Genomic DNA, 16,803 nt, shown 5'->3' with positions numbered 1-16,803 from the left:
AATAACACTATTTGATTAGAACTGCACATTTTTCTGCCTTGTAACTTCTACAATAATGAGACTTAACATCATATGTGACGATCGCAATTATGATGTCGCTTAGTTTTTTTTAACAAGAATTCTGAGCGGCTCCATGCTGTAATGCGCAGAGCGTATCTCAGGTTCAAAGGGCCAATGACAGTGGACAGTATTCAAGGCATAAAAGGCATTTATTTTTTTCTCAAAATTGATTCCTTTAGAATTCTTTTTGATGTCATTTCTTATACTACTAGATACTACTACCGCTTCGGAAACAAATGGCGCTCTGAGAGAGAAGAAGCGGCGCAAGAAACTCTCCCCGCATTCTTTTTTTTGCGCTCTTTTCAATAAAAATATACAATATTGTACAGTCATTTCTATCAAGCACTTTGAAATAGACATAGAAAACAATAAAATAGTATGTTAGACTAAAAGTACCCCGTAACCGGATGCTATGCATACAATATGCAACTTTATTACAATTACTTAGGGTTGTTATTAGATATCATGTAGCTGATAATTTTCCATTAATTTAAACCTCAACACATACACGATTCAACTTCAATTTCCTCTTCCTGTCTTTAATTCAGTTTCGATTATTTTTTCTCTAACAACTTAGTCTGACTTAATAACTATATGAATATCATCACGTTTGGCTATATTATTGAAACGAAAGGGGCCAAAATACAAATAAATTATTTTTAATTCAAAGCAAAACCTCCAAAACAGCTTAGCTTTTCACGGTTTAACAACGAACATAGGTACTGTATTCAGTATTGTATAAACATTTTCAGTAAGTCTATTTAAATTAAGTACTTAAAACAATAAATTAGAAAAAAAGTAATTGATACAAAAATAAATAAAAAGCACGTTTTCAAAAGTAGAAAATACTTTTTAAAGATGAGAAAGAGAGTTCTGTATGATATGGAATGGTATAAATGCCACTAATTATTCTAATAATACTTCATTCATAATTCCGAATTGTAACTTTAATCGATAATAGGTAGACAACTTAAATGATTTCTTCATGTAAGTATACTTCTGAAATTCTTACAGTTGTAAAGAACTTAAGGTATTACATACTAACGTAAAATATTTCATATTGTTGTTGAAACAATGATTCACCCCCTTATTCATAAAGGTCCGCTAACTTAAAACAGCCGCTAAGGAGTCTTTTTTCTCATTCTGACTTTATATGTCAATAGAAGAAGACAGATTGAGAATTAGCAATGCTTTAAGGCGAAGAGTAAGCAGAAAACACGCAAACAAGGTGTTTTTATACAAGTTTTGTGGTGAAAATGTAGCATTTCGAGCTATGAACATTACTTAATCCTGTTACACATATCCTTAAGTCTCATTTGTAGGTTGCTAATGCTTGCTGTTGGTTATAGTTAACACTCCACAGCCTTTTTGAACTACCACTTTTCTTTGCAGTTAAACAAGTTTTTTGGCATGGCATGACGCATTTTTTAGTACCTAATACTCTCAGAAATTCTAATAGCTTGTACTTTTTTTGTGTAGGTGCATTTATTCAAATTAGTAATGAATAACGAGGATTTTTAGCATAAAAACTGTTAGAATCTGTTAAAATGTTACGTTAGATGGCGGGCCGGCAGCCGTGGCCTCATATCGCTCCTCAAGGTCGCTGGCATTTAGTATCGCCTTAATTCAAATTTTGCATGAGCAATAACAAAAGGTGGGGACAACTTATGTTGTCCCCACCTTACTTATGTATATGCTACGTATTATCACTGTAGGCTTGATGCAGAGAATATAGCGTCCGCACACGACGTCGCGGGCAGCTGCAAGTAATATAGTATTTGTACTGGTACATGGCTACAATAAGTAAAGCTTAACCAATTGCCGTATTAAGGCCTTTAGGTAATAAAAAATATTAACTTCAAGTCCCTATGTAAACAAGGTACTTGACTGAAAAATAAAATAAAAAAGACATGATGTCTCGTGCCAGTTTTTGGCGACACAACAAGTCCTGAAGATGCCTCGTGTAGAGGCGAAACACGTGTCGAATTGTTTATAGACAAATATTGGCGGAATTATAACACTAAAGAAAACTCAAATCATTTTGATAATAATGGATTTCCGTCAAGTAACGCCTATTTCAATAAATTTTCTGAAAAATAAAATATAATTTGTGTCAATTATTTATTGAAGTTATACTTCTTAAGGCGCGTTATTAAAAAATTTATGAGAGTGATACACTGGCCTTCAAAAGTAAGTATCACACTTTTAAAATTGGGATAACGTTTTAAGTTCACCAGATATACTTTCGAAATAAAAAGGACTCCAAAGAGAATTTAATTTTGTACATAAAAACTTTATAGTCAGTAACCTTCTTTTAAGAATTGGCTGAAAAAAACTTCAAAAACAAAACCATTCCTTTTTCAAAGTGGACGTTTCCGAATTACAATTTTACCATTCACATTTTTCTTTCTGTTTTAATTTTTTTTTAAAAACGATGGGTCTTGTTTTAAAAATTTATGCTAAAAATCACATAACATTTATTTATCATGCCTCTTTCAGCTGAAGAATGTGCTACGATCATGGCTTTTCTGAACTAGGCATCAGTATGCGTCGCACTGCAAGAATGGTGGGTGTGACGGTACGAACGGTCCAGAAGGTAAAGCGAAGGTACAAAGAGACTGGACACCATCTGAGGAGACCTTGTAATGGCAGACCCAGGTGTACCAGTGCCCGAGAAGATCGTTATATTATTTCCCCTGTGTTAAGAAATCGCCACCAAAATGCAGTTGAAGTCCAGCAACAGCTACTTCAGACCCGGAGGGACTACATTAGTGATAGTAAAGTGAGAAGAAGACTTGCTGAAGTAAATTTGAAACCCCGAAGACCAGCGAGTGGCCCAAAACTAGAGAGACAGCATCGAGTAGCGAGACTGCGATACGCCCGTGAACACATGCATTGGGATGAAGATCGATTCTCCCTTTACACTTCTGATGGAAGGCGAAGTGTTTACAGGCGACCTGGTGAGCGATACCTTCAAGCCTGCATCTCAGAAAGAGTCCAATACGGTGGAGGCAGTGTACATGTATGCTGGCATATCTTCAGAAGGTCGCATAGAGCTAGTAGCCATAGAAAATGGCACCCTCACTGGGCAAAGATATGCTCAAGAGATTCTCAATGAGTATGCAGGGCCGTATTTAGCAAATATGGGTGATGGATCGATGCTGATGCATGATAATGCCCGGCCACACACGACTCATATCGTACAAGAGTATATTCAGGAGGTCGGTATCAGCGTGATGCCTTGGCCATCAAGAAGTCCTGATCTCAACCCGATTGAACACGCCTGGGATGAGCTTGGGAGGCTAGTCAGAAATCGCAGACCACCACCTACTACCCTCAGGGCACTAAAGCAGGCCCTGGTAGAAGAATGGGAGAATATTCCCCAACATCGGCTCCGAAACCTAGTGTTCAGTATGCCAAACCGGCTCGAAGCTGTAATCAGAGCTCGAGGAGGCAATACCAGTTATTAAAAATTAAATAACATGTAATACATTTTAGTTGAAATTTTTTTACACTAAACTAAAAATGTCTATTTTCATTGTTTTATCTTTTTTAAGTTAAAAATGTTACTAATGTATAATTTTAGTTTCTAAGAATTAAAGCCTATAAAATTTGCAACAAAACGTTTTTTATCTTAAATCTCTAACTTCTATAGTTAAGAAAAAAAAAAAATTTGAAAAGTGTGATACTTACTTTTGCAGGCCAGTGTATTTTAAGATGTTCGCGCATCACTGTAACACGAAAGTAACAGGGTGAAGTTGGTTCATAAAATTTTCTGACTTTTGCGTCATTCGTTATTTTTTTTTTTTTTGGTTTCTTCGTCCATTATTAGGACAGGCGAAGGGTTCAAGACCATTCAGCCGTATTCATTATTTAATAATTAATTGTCAATCCAATCTTTAAAAGATTTTCACAAATTTGTTCTTTCTAAAAACGTAGAATAGCACGAGGAATAAATCAGCAGTAATGTTTACGCCGCTTAATAGAATTTAGGAATATAACGTACAAAATAGTATAATTCAAGTTTACATTGTGTTCAATAATTCAAGGTTTCTGTTTTGCCATTCTAACTTGCTAAATGTAAACAATGAAAACTCATTAAAATTGGTAAGCAAGTTTCTGATACAGTCTGGGTTGATAAGCTATAATTTTATTTTTAAATGCACTGACGATCCGAATCTCACACAATCTCACGTGGAGGAAACGAGGTCTAGGCAAATCTCACGTATTTTTATTTCTTCAAATACTGTCTAAAATTAGAGAGCCAGTTCTAGTGACGAATCAAAAAAAAACTGGATAATTTTTGATTTATATACATGCATACTTTTAAATTACTGAACATCATAAGTACTTTAGGTTAATATTATTGTAAATATAGTCATAATTTAGTGTACATTTGTGTCGATAATTATTTCTGTTGTTTTCTTTTTTGTGTTTATTCATTGTTTAATTGTTGCAAATTTAATTTACTCCAACTAGCCATAATTTAAAACATTATTCATTTCTCTTTACTTCCAATTAGTATTATATATACCTAGCATTGAATAGCTCTAAGTTTTACCCAGCAAAATGTAGATAGCGTATCTGACTACAATTTTATGTCTTATATGTTATTTATTTATGTACCTACTCTGTAAGTTGTAGTTGTTTGCTTTTCCTAATAAACAAAAATGCAATAAAACTGTGTAGATTACGTAAATTAGTAAAGCGGTATATATATTAACTTAGATTATTATTTTCGAAAAATCTCACGTGAAATTATGAGTTTTGGAGCTTGATATTAAGCATAATCTCCAATGACGTTCTATACATATAGATTAATCACGTCGAATAAAAACAAAGCCGAAATATGGAACATGCCACAAATTACATCATAATACATTTCGACTGATATATCTATACATTGCCGCATTTACTCCAGCTGTTTAAAATATTCTTCGCCAATAAGCAGCAATGTAAAACATTTATTCAGTTTCGGTAGCGTGTGTTGAATTTAGAACTCGATTCGGATAGTAACAGTTGACACAAGACTAAGGAGAAAATTGTGCTTACATTGTCTTTAAACACACTTTTGCGGATCCGCTATCAGACTGCGAATAATATGTCCCTATATTATGTTGTATAGAACGCCATTGATAATCTCACGAAATCTCACCACGGTGCGAGGTACTAGAGCGTGAAACTAACTTTTCAGCTTCTAAATATTATTAATAGCTAAAATGTTATTTTAAAGTGATATGCCTTACTTCTGGGTTTAATTACACAAATTAATTTTTGTAACTAAAATTTTCAAACGATGCCAAGATTTACGATCAATGCGTCACTTGAACGGTTGGCTCGGTTGGTAAAGGAGCACGGACGGAACCCGAGAGGCGCGGGTTCGAGTCTCGCATCGCTCATAAATTACAAATTTGTTTTGTATTTATAGCATAAGTTGACATTGTACGTACTTCTTGTCGTTCTAAAGACATGACTCAAACCTTGAGCGGTGAGACTTAGAAAATACGACCTTCACGACTGTAACTAAAAGGGACAAAATACTTGATGACGACATAACACTGGATTACGGACCTTGTAACTACTGCGTCTTAAATTATTACATAAAATTCGGTTGAACTTTAATCCATTGCGTTAATCTAAATTACCATTATAACTATTAGTTATTGTAATTTAATTTACCAAAGTGACAGCATATATTCTTTGACCCCTTGACACTGTTTATTTAAGTTAGTTTTATTTATTTAGTTTGGTTATGGTTTCCCATTTGCCGGGTGGCAACCCGGTACTGGGGCATCAAAATAAAATCCTCCTCCTCTCGTCGTTTTCCTCATTACTGAGGGTCGTGACTCCCCCGCTGCATCAGTTTCTCCCGTACGATTCCCCTCCATCTGCTGCGATCCTTAGTCTTATCCTTTTCCTTTATCCTTATGAAGGGCATCATGGAAGTTGATGTTTAGAGCAGATCGTATTTGGTCCGACCATCTCATGGGACTGCGTCCTCTGGGACGCCTGCCATCTACCTTTCCTGTCACCATCAGCTGTTCCAGATTATGACCCTCTTTACGAGCAATATGTCCAAAGAATTCCAGCATCCTACTTCGGCATATTGTGGAAAGTCTAATTTTGACGTTAAGTGCTTTTAGAATAGACACGTTGGTGTGAAAGGCGGTCCATGGAATCTGCAGCATTTTTCTCCGGCACTACATTTCAAAGGCGTCTATTCGGTCTCTGTCGGCCTTTTTTAGTGTCCAGGTCTCCGCTCCATAACTAAATGTGGAGAAAACTAGCGAAGTCACCAATTTGGTAACCAAAATAAAATACAGTGTCGCAAAATTCCTGCCTTGTTTTAAAAAAGGCCATAGGATGAAAATTTTATTTTCCGCGAACTTGGATTCGATAATAAAATTTTGTGACTAAATAGGAGATAACAAAGTATGTAGTATTAAAAAAAACCCCTTTTACTATTAATAAATGTATATTATTTTTGCTTGGGTTTAAAAGAAAGGTGGGTGGGTGGGTGTGAAAATTTCCTGGCCATGACTGAGTAGGTACCTAATGTTTGGGAAATACTGATTTGGTGCATTGGTATCACCATCAGCTCAAACCAAAATACAATAAAAGAAACATATTTAAATCATTTCTAAGAAAAACTCCATCACAAAAAAAAACCCCGTTAGGTTAATGGACAAAATAAAAAAATGTGTGTGTCTGCAAGTCACACAAGGTTGAAGTGAAACTTTTAAAAGTTCCTGATTAAAGTATTTTATCTCATTCTCTCGCCGGCTGAAATCTATCCGTCTCGCATTTTCGTTTCATCGAGTTTCAAACCAAACGATTCTAAAGAAGTTTCATTTCAAAAAAATCTTGACTTGTGGGTTACACCTCCATTTTCTTGAGTAACGTTACATTTTCTATTTAATTTAACATCTGACTTGCCAAGTTAACTCCAATCTAGTTATATGTGGGTACTTTGACATTAGCACACAGCGCTCACTGAGGGGTAAGATTAGGTTATAGATAAAGGTTTTTTTCATGAAAAGTGACGAAACGAGAAAGACGTACATGTGATTGTAACTGACAAGTTATGCCCATTACAATACAGCGCGACTCATGCTTAGATCATTTATACGTCTAAATAGACTATGACAACTGAACTTTGAAAAAAAAAATGGTTTTAGAACTAACCTCTATTTTGAGCAATTCACGCACACTAATTACACAAAGTGTAGAACAAATCGCGAGTGTAAGACGTAGCTTGTCACGTACACTAAACTAATATTCCTGGACTGTTTTTATCGGTTGTCGAACAGCAAAAGATTCTATATACATAAAAGAGAATGTATGTTTGTATGTTCCCTAATAACTCCATAACTATTCGACCGATCTTAATGAAATCTTTTGTAATAGATTCGTTGAAGCTCAAGGAAAGTTTACATAGACGTATAAATAATCTAAGGACTTCTTGAAAACCCCAAGATTATAAGCGGCACCGCAATTGCGGTAGTCACTTTGAGAAGAAAGATGTTTAGTCTCATTAGCCCAATAATTACAAGTACCTGGACGACTGAGCCTTGCTCGGCTTTATTAAGAAGGTACAAAACTTGAACAAAAAAAAAACTAATAGGACATCTGGATTCGAGCCGGGTTCTGCTTTCCGGATCACCCAACGACCCATCTGAGCTATTATAGTCTTGTATATAGAGGCGAAATTTACCTTTGTATTCTTATATTATTGTAGCAGTTTCTCGTTAAAACACGGATAAAACTATATTTTTTATTTATTTATTCCTCGCCCCCGAAACTACACACACACACACACATACTCACGCCTTGTTCCCGTCGGGGTAGGCGGTGTAGAGACAATAGAATGCCATTTGCTTCTATCCTTACAAACCTCACGCGCTGCCTCTACATTCATTACTCTTTTGGTGGGTGCTTCGGACCTCTCCTTTTCTCAAAACGTCCCCAATTTGATCGACGAATGTTCTACGAGGTCTCCCGCGACCGACTTGCCCACACACACTTGCCATATATATTTGATGCGTTATTCTTTCTTCACTCATTCGCTCCACGTGTCCAAACCATTTAAGCATTCCTTTTTCAGTCCTTGTCACAACATCCTCTTTCAAACCACAGCGCGCTCGTATTACCGAATTCGGAATTCTATCAGTCAGTCTTACCCCACACATACTACGCAGTGATCGCATCTCAACTGCGTTAATTCTGCTTTTATGCTTCTTCTGTCATACCCAACTCTCACTTCCATACATTAACGTGGCGACAAGCACTCCATTATGTTTTACACAATTTCCCACAGTCACTCTCCTTTCAATATCACCTTCATGTCTTCCGTCTCTTGTAAACTACATGTATACTAAATTTAATTAAAATCGTTGGAGCCGTTTCTGAGATTCAGATTATATATATAAACAAGATTTGCTCGTTTAAAGATATAAGATAACACAAAGGAAACAAGAATGCTACAATTTATTTAATTCACTGTTTACCTTCTCACTGACAATGTCACACTAGAGGACAGGGAGTAACCGGAAAAATTTAAATTGCGAGCAGACAAAATCAATATGCAACGATACTTAGACAAGGAAAAAATACATTTTATGTACTTTTATTAGGTCTGCTTAGTTATATTAATGTAAATTATTTAACTGTACTATTCCTAATGCTAAAAATGTGGATAATCAGCACACTTTTTTAAAGTTTTATTATTACAAGAATACTTGCTGTTTGTTCTACTTACAATAAAAAATCCAAAAAAGTACTTTATAAAATTTATGTGTGGCAAAAACTACTGAATAGATTTAATTCTAATTTTGCATATTATTTGCGGTAAAAAATTTTGGCTAGATATTATCACACTAGAGACAGTCATAGTATTTTTGCTACTTAATGCGCGTCTACGCAGACGACGTCGCGGGCAGCAACGAGTAATTAATAATAGCTAAAAAAATCACTAGGTAGGTAGATCTTGGGTACCATAGATCATACCACACTCCTCCGTCAGTCTAAACTCTAAGGCATTGATAAGACTCAATAATAAAATCATTATGTATAATAAAAATAAAATAATTTAAAATAGCATTTATTTTTTACTAGCTAATCCGATAGACGCTGTTCTTTTCATAATAAAAAAAATATTTAAACGTAAATTCAGTTCTTATCTGACCTCTACTCAACGAAAGGAATATTTCTACTATTTCAAGTCTCTGAGCTTTATGGTTCCGGAGATAGCGTGTGTGACATAGGAGGAAATATCTTATAATTTATATTTTACTAGCTGACGCAACAGACGTTGTTCTGTAGATAATAAAAAAATACTGTTTTATAGGAATTTGCCAATAATATTTCAAAACATCAAGAATTATTTCATAAAAAATGCTCCCTGTTGTCATAATGAAATTGTTTCACAGCGGAACTGTCAAACGGTGCGTCACTAAATTCTCTCATAGAAAATATGTCCATACAAAACAAATATTGAAAATAAAAATAATTAAATTATGGGTCCCAAATTGAAATAAAAACTATCATATCTCTCAAGTTGGACCAGTCTGCACTCCATGAAGTAATTAAATTAAAATCCGTTCATTAGTTTAGGAGTCCATCGCGGACAAACAACGTGTCACGTAATTTATATTATAATTATCACACATCGCTTTTGATTCGAATGACCCGTTATTATTATTTAATAAGTACCTAACCTATTTGATCTTTTGCGTAATTCATGTGATAAAATTTACTCGTTAGTATGTACTAGCAAAGAGGATGTGAATACTACGTAATAATAAGCGGGACTGCCTAAGTAAAAATTTAAATTTAGTTTAGTATGAAACGTGCAGTCATTTGACATAAGTTAGAAATATTAGTAATTCCAGTATTCCGATTGGCGACGAAGTATAATCCGCCTTAGTTTGAAAGCGAATAGCTACTTAAAACGTAGTGGATTTCGGCTATGTCCGTGTTTTATTAGATTATAGCCGTCATCTGTCAATCTATCAATGACTGCACGTTTCATACAATCGAGTGAATCGTTTTTTTATTAGAGCTATTTCGCTAGGCTCTGTACAGTATACATGTATCACACAGCAGCAAGCTAATGACTAAATGAATACATTAAATAATTAATATATACTGTATTTATTATATGAATTAAAAAATAACATTTACTTTATTCTTGAAGGTGCCTAACACGTATCGGTTCGGGATGCAGGAGCTGTAGCTGGTAATTGATTCCACAAAGTGGCTGTGCGAGGCAAGAATCTAGATCTCTTCTGTACAAGCGTAGACTCTGTAAGACGTGCCTCAGCCAACAAATTCTTTACTAATAACCCTACATCTTCTTAAGTTGTTACATTAACTTTAATGATAATGTAAATTGTAATTTTCGAATTGCATATGCTCAAGTTGTCAGTCAATTTTATTACTCTAGCACTAATTGTGGAAACCTATAATTGGCTCTCTGTAATTATCTTAAGTATCGTTTAAGTTTTTAAAGCTGTTGGCTTTCCAAATAAATAAAATAAAATAAAAATAAGAACTTTCTCGCGCGGTTGTTGAATGGCAGACGTCAACGTGATGCGGGAGTAATTTCGCATGTTGACGTAACGTCCTGTGGTGGAATTCGGTTGCTGCTATCAACCCGAATAGCTCCTCTGAGCACTCCCCGTGATAAATGCATTCTTGCGGTGAACCCACATCTCTAAACGCCAAAGAATCGAGCCGAACGGAGATGACTTGACCGTAGACGATGCCCGCGACTTCATCCGCGTAGTTAAATGCTTTTTAAAAATAATAAGCATGTCTGGAATTGAAGATTATCTCATGTCCTATTCCAGTTCCCGTTTTCGCTCCCGTTCCCAACATATTATATGAATGTTATTTCGAGGAAGATTGCTATGGCAAACGAAACCTACTATTGGTATAGTTATAGCTCGTCGAAATGAATTTCAGTTTTTCAAAAATCCCGCGGGAGTCTTGGACTTCTCCGGTATAAAAACTAGCCTATGTCCCGTCCGAAGCTCTAGTCTATCGCTGTATCAAATTTCATCAAAATCGTTTCAGTAGCGCCGGGGTAACAAACAAACTTACATTCACATTTATAATACTAGTAGTATATGTGTGTGAATATAGTTACGGAAAAAACGACTCATCCAGATCGATAAACGCAGACCGCTGACTGAAGCGAGAGACATGATTGCGTTTCGCTGTTTAAATGAAGCTATTTCAACTGTCCGAAATAAATAAAAGTAATTATTGTTCACCGGCCTATCTATAGATGTATTCAATGTTAAAGGATAGCCATTGAATGCTTTTGTGTGTGTGTAGTACCGTAGCAGTGTAGGCCTAGTATGCCCGTAGTATGGAAATACATGGGGCACACTAAAAGTTTTTCACTTCTAGCTGATCGGAACTATTTGAATTTCGAATGTTATATTTTTTTAAACGTTGCAACTTTCTTAGTAATAAAAAAAAACAATTGGCGGGAAATCATTTGTCAATTGTTTTTTATCACACATTAAAGTTACTACATACTACTTCAGTCGACAAGATTTTCGAGCGATGATTTTTTATGATTTTAAAAGTTCTCTCTCTCTCCGCTAGACTGTGCCGCTCATCTTCAAAATGCTTTTGGGAGAGAAGCACCTTGCTCGAGCGCCGCGAGGCGATGGTTTGCTGAATTTGAGAGAGATCGGGTTTTTTTTAAGTTACGCATAACTTTTGGTGTGACCTAAGTACTTATAATTAATATGGTTCGACAGTTTTAAAGCACCGCGGGCATAGAGTTTTTCATAATAATATAAATGCAAAGGTTAATTTGTTTATTATATTGCTATCGCGCCAAAACCAATCGAGCATCATGAAATTTTACTAACATGTTTTCAGTGGAATATATAAAATGGATAAATGTACAGTCTCGAAATTTTAAGAAGTTACCGAGGGTATACTGGTTTAGTTCGTGTCCACATGAATGAGCGTAAAAAACAAGAGAGTGCAACGAAACCATTAAAACACAAGGGAAACTTTATAAAATGTGAACAAGACCTAATGTGAACGAAGTCGCCGGCACAAGCTATTCTAATATATGGAAGTGCCATGGCATTCGAAAAATACACTCTTTGACAGAAATAACCATGTCATGTCATTCGACAAATACACATTTTGACAGAAATAACCATGACATGTTATTCGATAAATACACTCTTTGACAGAAATAACCATGTCATGTCATTCGACAAATACACATTTTGACAGAAATAACCATGACATGTTATTCGATAAATACATTCTTTGACAGAAATAGCCACTGTCATGACATTTAATAAACACACTCAAAGTGTGAAAGAACCTATATAACTTAGCACATTGTGACACCCAAACTAATAGTATTGCATTATTCAATTGGACGTAATTCCAGAAAAACGTTCCAAACCACAATCATGACGAAATTGAGTTAAGGACAAAAAATTGGTCACGTGATTCATATTAACGGACTGACAAAAAATGGCAGACCTACTGTCACTCTTTAAATGACATCATGACTTAGTAGCCCAACCCACATGTATGGAATAAATTAATATTTATTAAACTTTAAACACGAATTCACCTTAAAATGTGATGTTTGTGGCTTGGAATGTTTTTCAGGAACTATGTCCAATTATAAATGTCACTCTGACTGTTATGTACCTGTAACTACAGCGGCACACACTCACACGATGTAGTGAAAACAGGCACGAAACACGAAAGACTGCAGTGTATACTACTTACCATTCATTGCCCTGTGTCATGCAATATTCCCAATTATGTGTGTTGCATCTCCACTCCCGAACCCGACGAAGGGTAGGTGCATTCAATTCCTCACATATCATCTTGATTGCCATAGGTTCTATTATATCTTGGATGGCTATTAGGGACAACCTGTTGACAAATTCATTATAGGTATCAGTATGATCATTCTGTGAGCTAATTGTAAGAAGTAATAAGTGAAGCCACAACCTGAGAGTTGAACTAAGCATACAAGATTTTATGATGACACGTCACTCGAACGGTTGACTCTGTTGGCGGAGCACTGGCACGGAATGCCAGAGGTGGTGGGTTCGAGTCCCGCATTGTTCATAAAATTTTGTTTTCAAATTTTATTTGAGTAATAAGTGAGTTTGTTTTTAAAGTATGGATAATTTAAGTTCTACAACGAATAAAAAATGTAATGAACCTTGGATAAATCAAAATCAGACTGCCACATTAACATAATTTCCAGTGACAAAGTAGTGAGACACCACTAATAGAAAATATATTGAAGTAGGTGTTACTTTGCGGAAATCCATAATTATACAAATGATTTGAGTTTTCTTTAGTGCCAAATTTGGTCAGTCTCGTGCCAGATTTTGGCGAAACAACACCTCCTGAGGATGCCTCGTGTAGAGGCGAAACATGTGTCAAATTGTTGAAAGACAAATATTGGCGGAATTAACACTAAAGAAAACTCAAATCATTTGTCCCACACACAGAAGTTACATATATATAATATTATGTTATTACTGACTTAAATTAAGTAACATTATAATTTAAAGTAATATTATACAACTTTGTATGTAACTATAGTTAGTGGTTATGTAAGACGCAACATTTTTAGTTTTAAAGCAGATCTTATTTTTTATTATCAGTAACTTAATCATAATGCATTACATAAACTGATAATTTTTAATAGTAACAATTTGTTATTTTTTAAAGTGATAACCTTGACTTCTGTGATTAATAAAATTTATGAATTAACCTCGAATGATTGGCTGTGTGGAATAGCGCTCGGACAGAATGCAAATGGTTGTTGTTTTCAAATTTAATTTGTATAATTTTTTAATATTATTTTTATAACTTACTTATTTTCTAAAATTGTCCGACAAACAACTTCTCTTACTCCAGGATTTGTAACTTTTTCAATACTCAGTTGATGTAAATTCCATGTCGCCAAGCGACAACATTTGACACCATCTCGTTCATACATGAAATTTTCTTCTACAATGGGCCTATGTGAATATGCAGATAGTAAATCCAATATATCATTGACTGGAGCTGTTGCAAAACCATTCGGTAGAGTCAGAGAAAACTTGGACGGTGCAGAGAAACTCTTTCTGTGCGGTGTATTTGGTGTTTTCAATTCACTACTTAATATCGAATCATTAAGTGATGAGTCTGTCCAACCATTTAAGTGTCCATTAGTTAAATGTAACTCACTGCCACACTTTCTTAAATCTAAACTCAAATGTGGCTTAACAGTGCTTAGTCTAATGATATCTATACCACGGACTTTAATCAAGTCATCTAGTGATTTAAATGGCCCCTTTTTATTCCTGTAGTCAACTATGTTTGCCGCAATTTCTTGATTTAGGCCAGGTACGCACTGTAGCTGAAAAACGCTGGATGAATTCACTGAGCACAACTTGCTTTCTATAGATAACCTAAAGCTATCAAGTGAATGTGTACATGAACTTGCTCTTGACACTTGTCTTCTTAAGCCTGTACAAATTTCAGGCCTCAATGATTCTAATTTCTCTGCACCAATACCTAAAAATGACAAAGAACATTAAAAGGTTTACTCTTAACACTTGATTTCTTAAGGCTGTACATATTATAGTATATATGCTAGTAAATTACTGGGTAAATGAGACTAAACATCTTATGTCTCAAGGTGACGAGCGCAATTGTAGTGCCACTCGTTATTTTTGGAATGGGTGGGGCGTATTAATTACCATCAGCTGAACGTCCTGCTTGTCTCATCCCGTATTTTCATAAAAAAAAACATATTAAAGGTTTCAATCATTTCATTTCTCAGCACAAATACCTATGACTGACAAAAAATATTAAAAGACCTAAAAATAATATTTATGGTTAGAGACATTGTACATATTTTACTCTGTTATATAGATTCATGCTACCAAAATTGGTTTTAATAGTGTCATAAAATATATAGAGATATCAAAATAAGGGCAAGACATGTCTTATTGAAAGAATCAGTTTTCAGATAATTATTTTGATGTCCTGAATGAGAAGATCCTCCAAAAATTTAGTAGAGGATGTTATTTATTTATAAGATATAGTAAATATGGGATTTATAATCTGTAAACATAGATTTTTACCCCCTTATTCATAATAGTCTGCTAACTTAAAGCATTGCTAATTCTCACACTGTCTTCTTCTATTGACCTAAGTCAGAATGAGAAAAAACACTCCTTAGCGGCTGTTTTAATTTTAATGTTAATTAATTTAATATTTAGCTACCTAGTCAGCTTCTAATTAATAAATATAATAATTATATCATAATATTATATTGTGTTAACAATAGTATCAGTAATTTATATGAGTATATTTTAAGAGCAGGTAACACGAAACAATTGTTGAAATGTTGTAAACATCTTTTATTATGAAATTTACTGATTGCGTAGAATGTAAGCAAATGTACTTGAATATGAAAAATATGTTTGTAAAAATAAAATTAAGGGAATCATTTTAAGTGTAGATAGGCAACATGCAATAAAATTTTCAAATTAAAAGTATTAATAAGTACAAAGTATAAACAACACAGCTATACTTTAAGACTAATAAAGTTTACAGCTATTGATAAAAGTTAAGAGAGTAAAATTTTTTTTCAGTAGGTTACAAAAATATTTCTTGTATCTTGTAAATAGATGTTCAATCAAAACTATCACTAGTTTAACAAACATAATATTTTATTTAAATAATAATTACAACAAAAATAAGAATATATTTATGATAACTTTATTTACTTTTTTATATATATTGTTCTATCAATTCATTAATATTATAAAAACAGGCCCAAGAGATTCAAAGTTCACAGAGTTAAATTGAGTAATTGTTTATATTAAAAACAAACTAGCTATAAACTATAGCTATTTGGAGTGCAACTATTCATGAAATTGAAAAAAATAAATGAATTTCATTGATGATTATTTTTAGGTCAGGGTTAATGGATAAATAAAAAATTAAGTTTAAGGTGAGTTCCGTGACAAAGACTAAAGTTTTCATTTTTTGTAGCCTTGTCGTGATAACAAACAATGGTGAACAATCCTAATAACTAAAATACCTATCACTGAATTTTGATCGCTGTATTTGGGCAATGATAAAACAAAGAAATAATAATATAAGGTGATACCTGACCTGATACTAAGGCAAGGTCATCAACACGTTTGTATCTCCCTATCATTTGCCGATGTCGTACAATTTCCCGCGCAAGTTGTCTGTTTACACCTGGCAGAGTCATCAGCTGTTCCTCCGTTGCAGTGTTTATATTCATTAGCTCGGGATACTCTTCTGAGGGAGGCAAGCTGAACGTGTGGCTTAAACTGGATGTGTTCAGTTTTGTTCGTCGCACAAAACTACGAAACGATTTTCGACTACTCTTACTACGAACAGAGCTTGGACTCTGCCCCATCTTCCTTGTTATTTCTGGCATTCATTAATTAACTATTATATCACAAAAATTACAAATTTCACTGTTATTAGATCCTATATCCATTTAAATATCACTGAAATTCCAAGAACACTTAAATCACTAAATGTTATACCGTTTGTATATTTATAAAGTATTATTATATTATATATTAAGTATTTTCGTTGGGAATTAATTATCTTTTATATTTGTTCGTATCGACAAAAATGAAAAAAAATACAATAGAATAAAAAAATAATCACTATTCAATCACGACACAACACCAC

General features: G+C 34.3%; 1 protein-coding gene across 5 annotated transcripts in view; it reads right to left on the bottom strand.

The window, feature by feature from the left end:
- Positions 1–16,803, bottom strand: part of LOC126979898 (endonuclease/exonuclease/phosphatase family domain-containing protein 1-like) — a 301,297-nt gene extending 284,494 nt beyond the window's left edge. For all 5 annotated transcript variants that reach the window (XR_007732909.1, XR_007732911.1, XR_007732910.1 and 2 more), the window contains exons 1-3: positions 16,246–16,803; positions 13,950–14,634; positions 12,841–12,990 (exon numbers count right to left, since the gene is read on the bottom strand). Coding sequence is in view for 1 of the 5 variants with exons in the window: in XM_050829484.1 (XP_050685441.1) it covers positions 12,841–12,990; positions 13,950–14,634; positions 16,246–16,540 (1,130 nt within the window). In the remaining 4 variants the exon portion in view is untranslated. The remainder of the gene's footprint in view (positions 1–12,840; positions 12,991–13,949; positions 14,635–16,245) is intronic.

Source organism: Leptidea sinapis, chromosome 4, assembly GCF_905404315.1.
Source record: "Leptidea sinapis chromosome 4, ilLepSina1.1, whole genome shotgun sequence".
NCBI lineage: Eukaryota > Metazoa > Arthropoda > Insecta > Lepidoptera > Pieridae > Leptidea > Leptidea sinapis.
The sequence above is the reverse complement of the archived record's forward strand: the minus strand, read 5'-3'. Positions and strand labels throughout refer to the sequence as shown.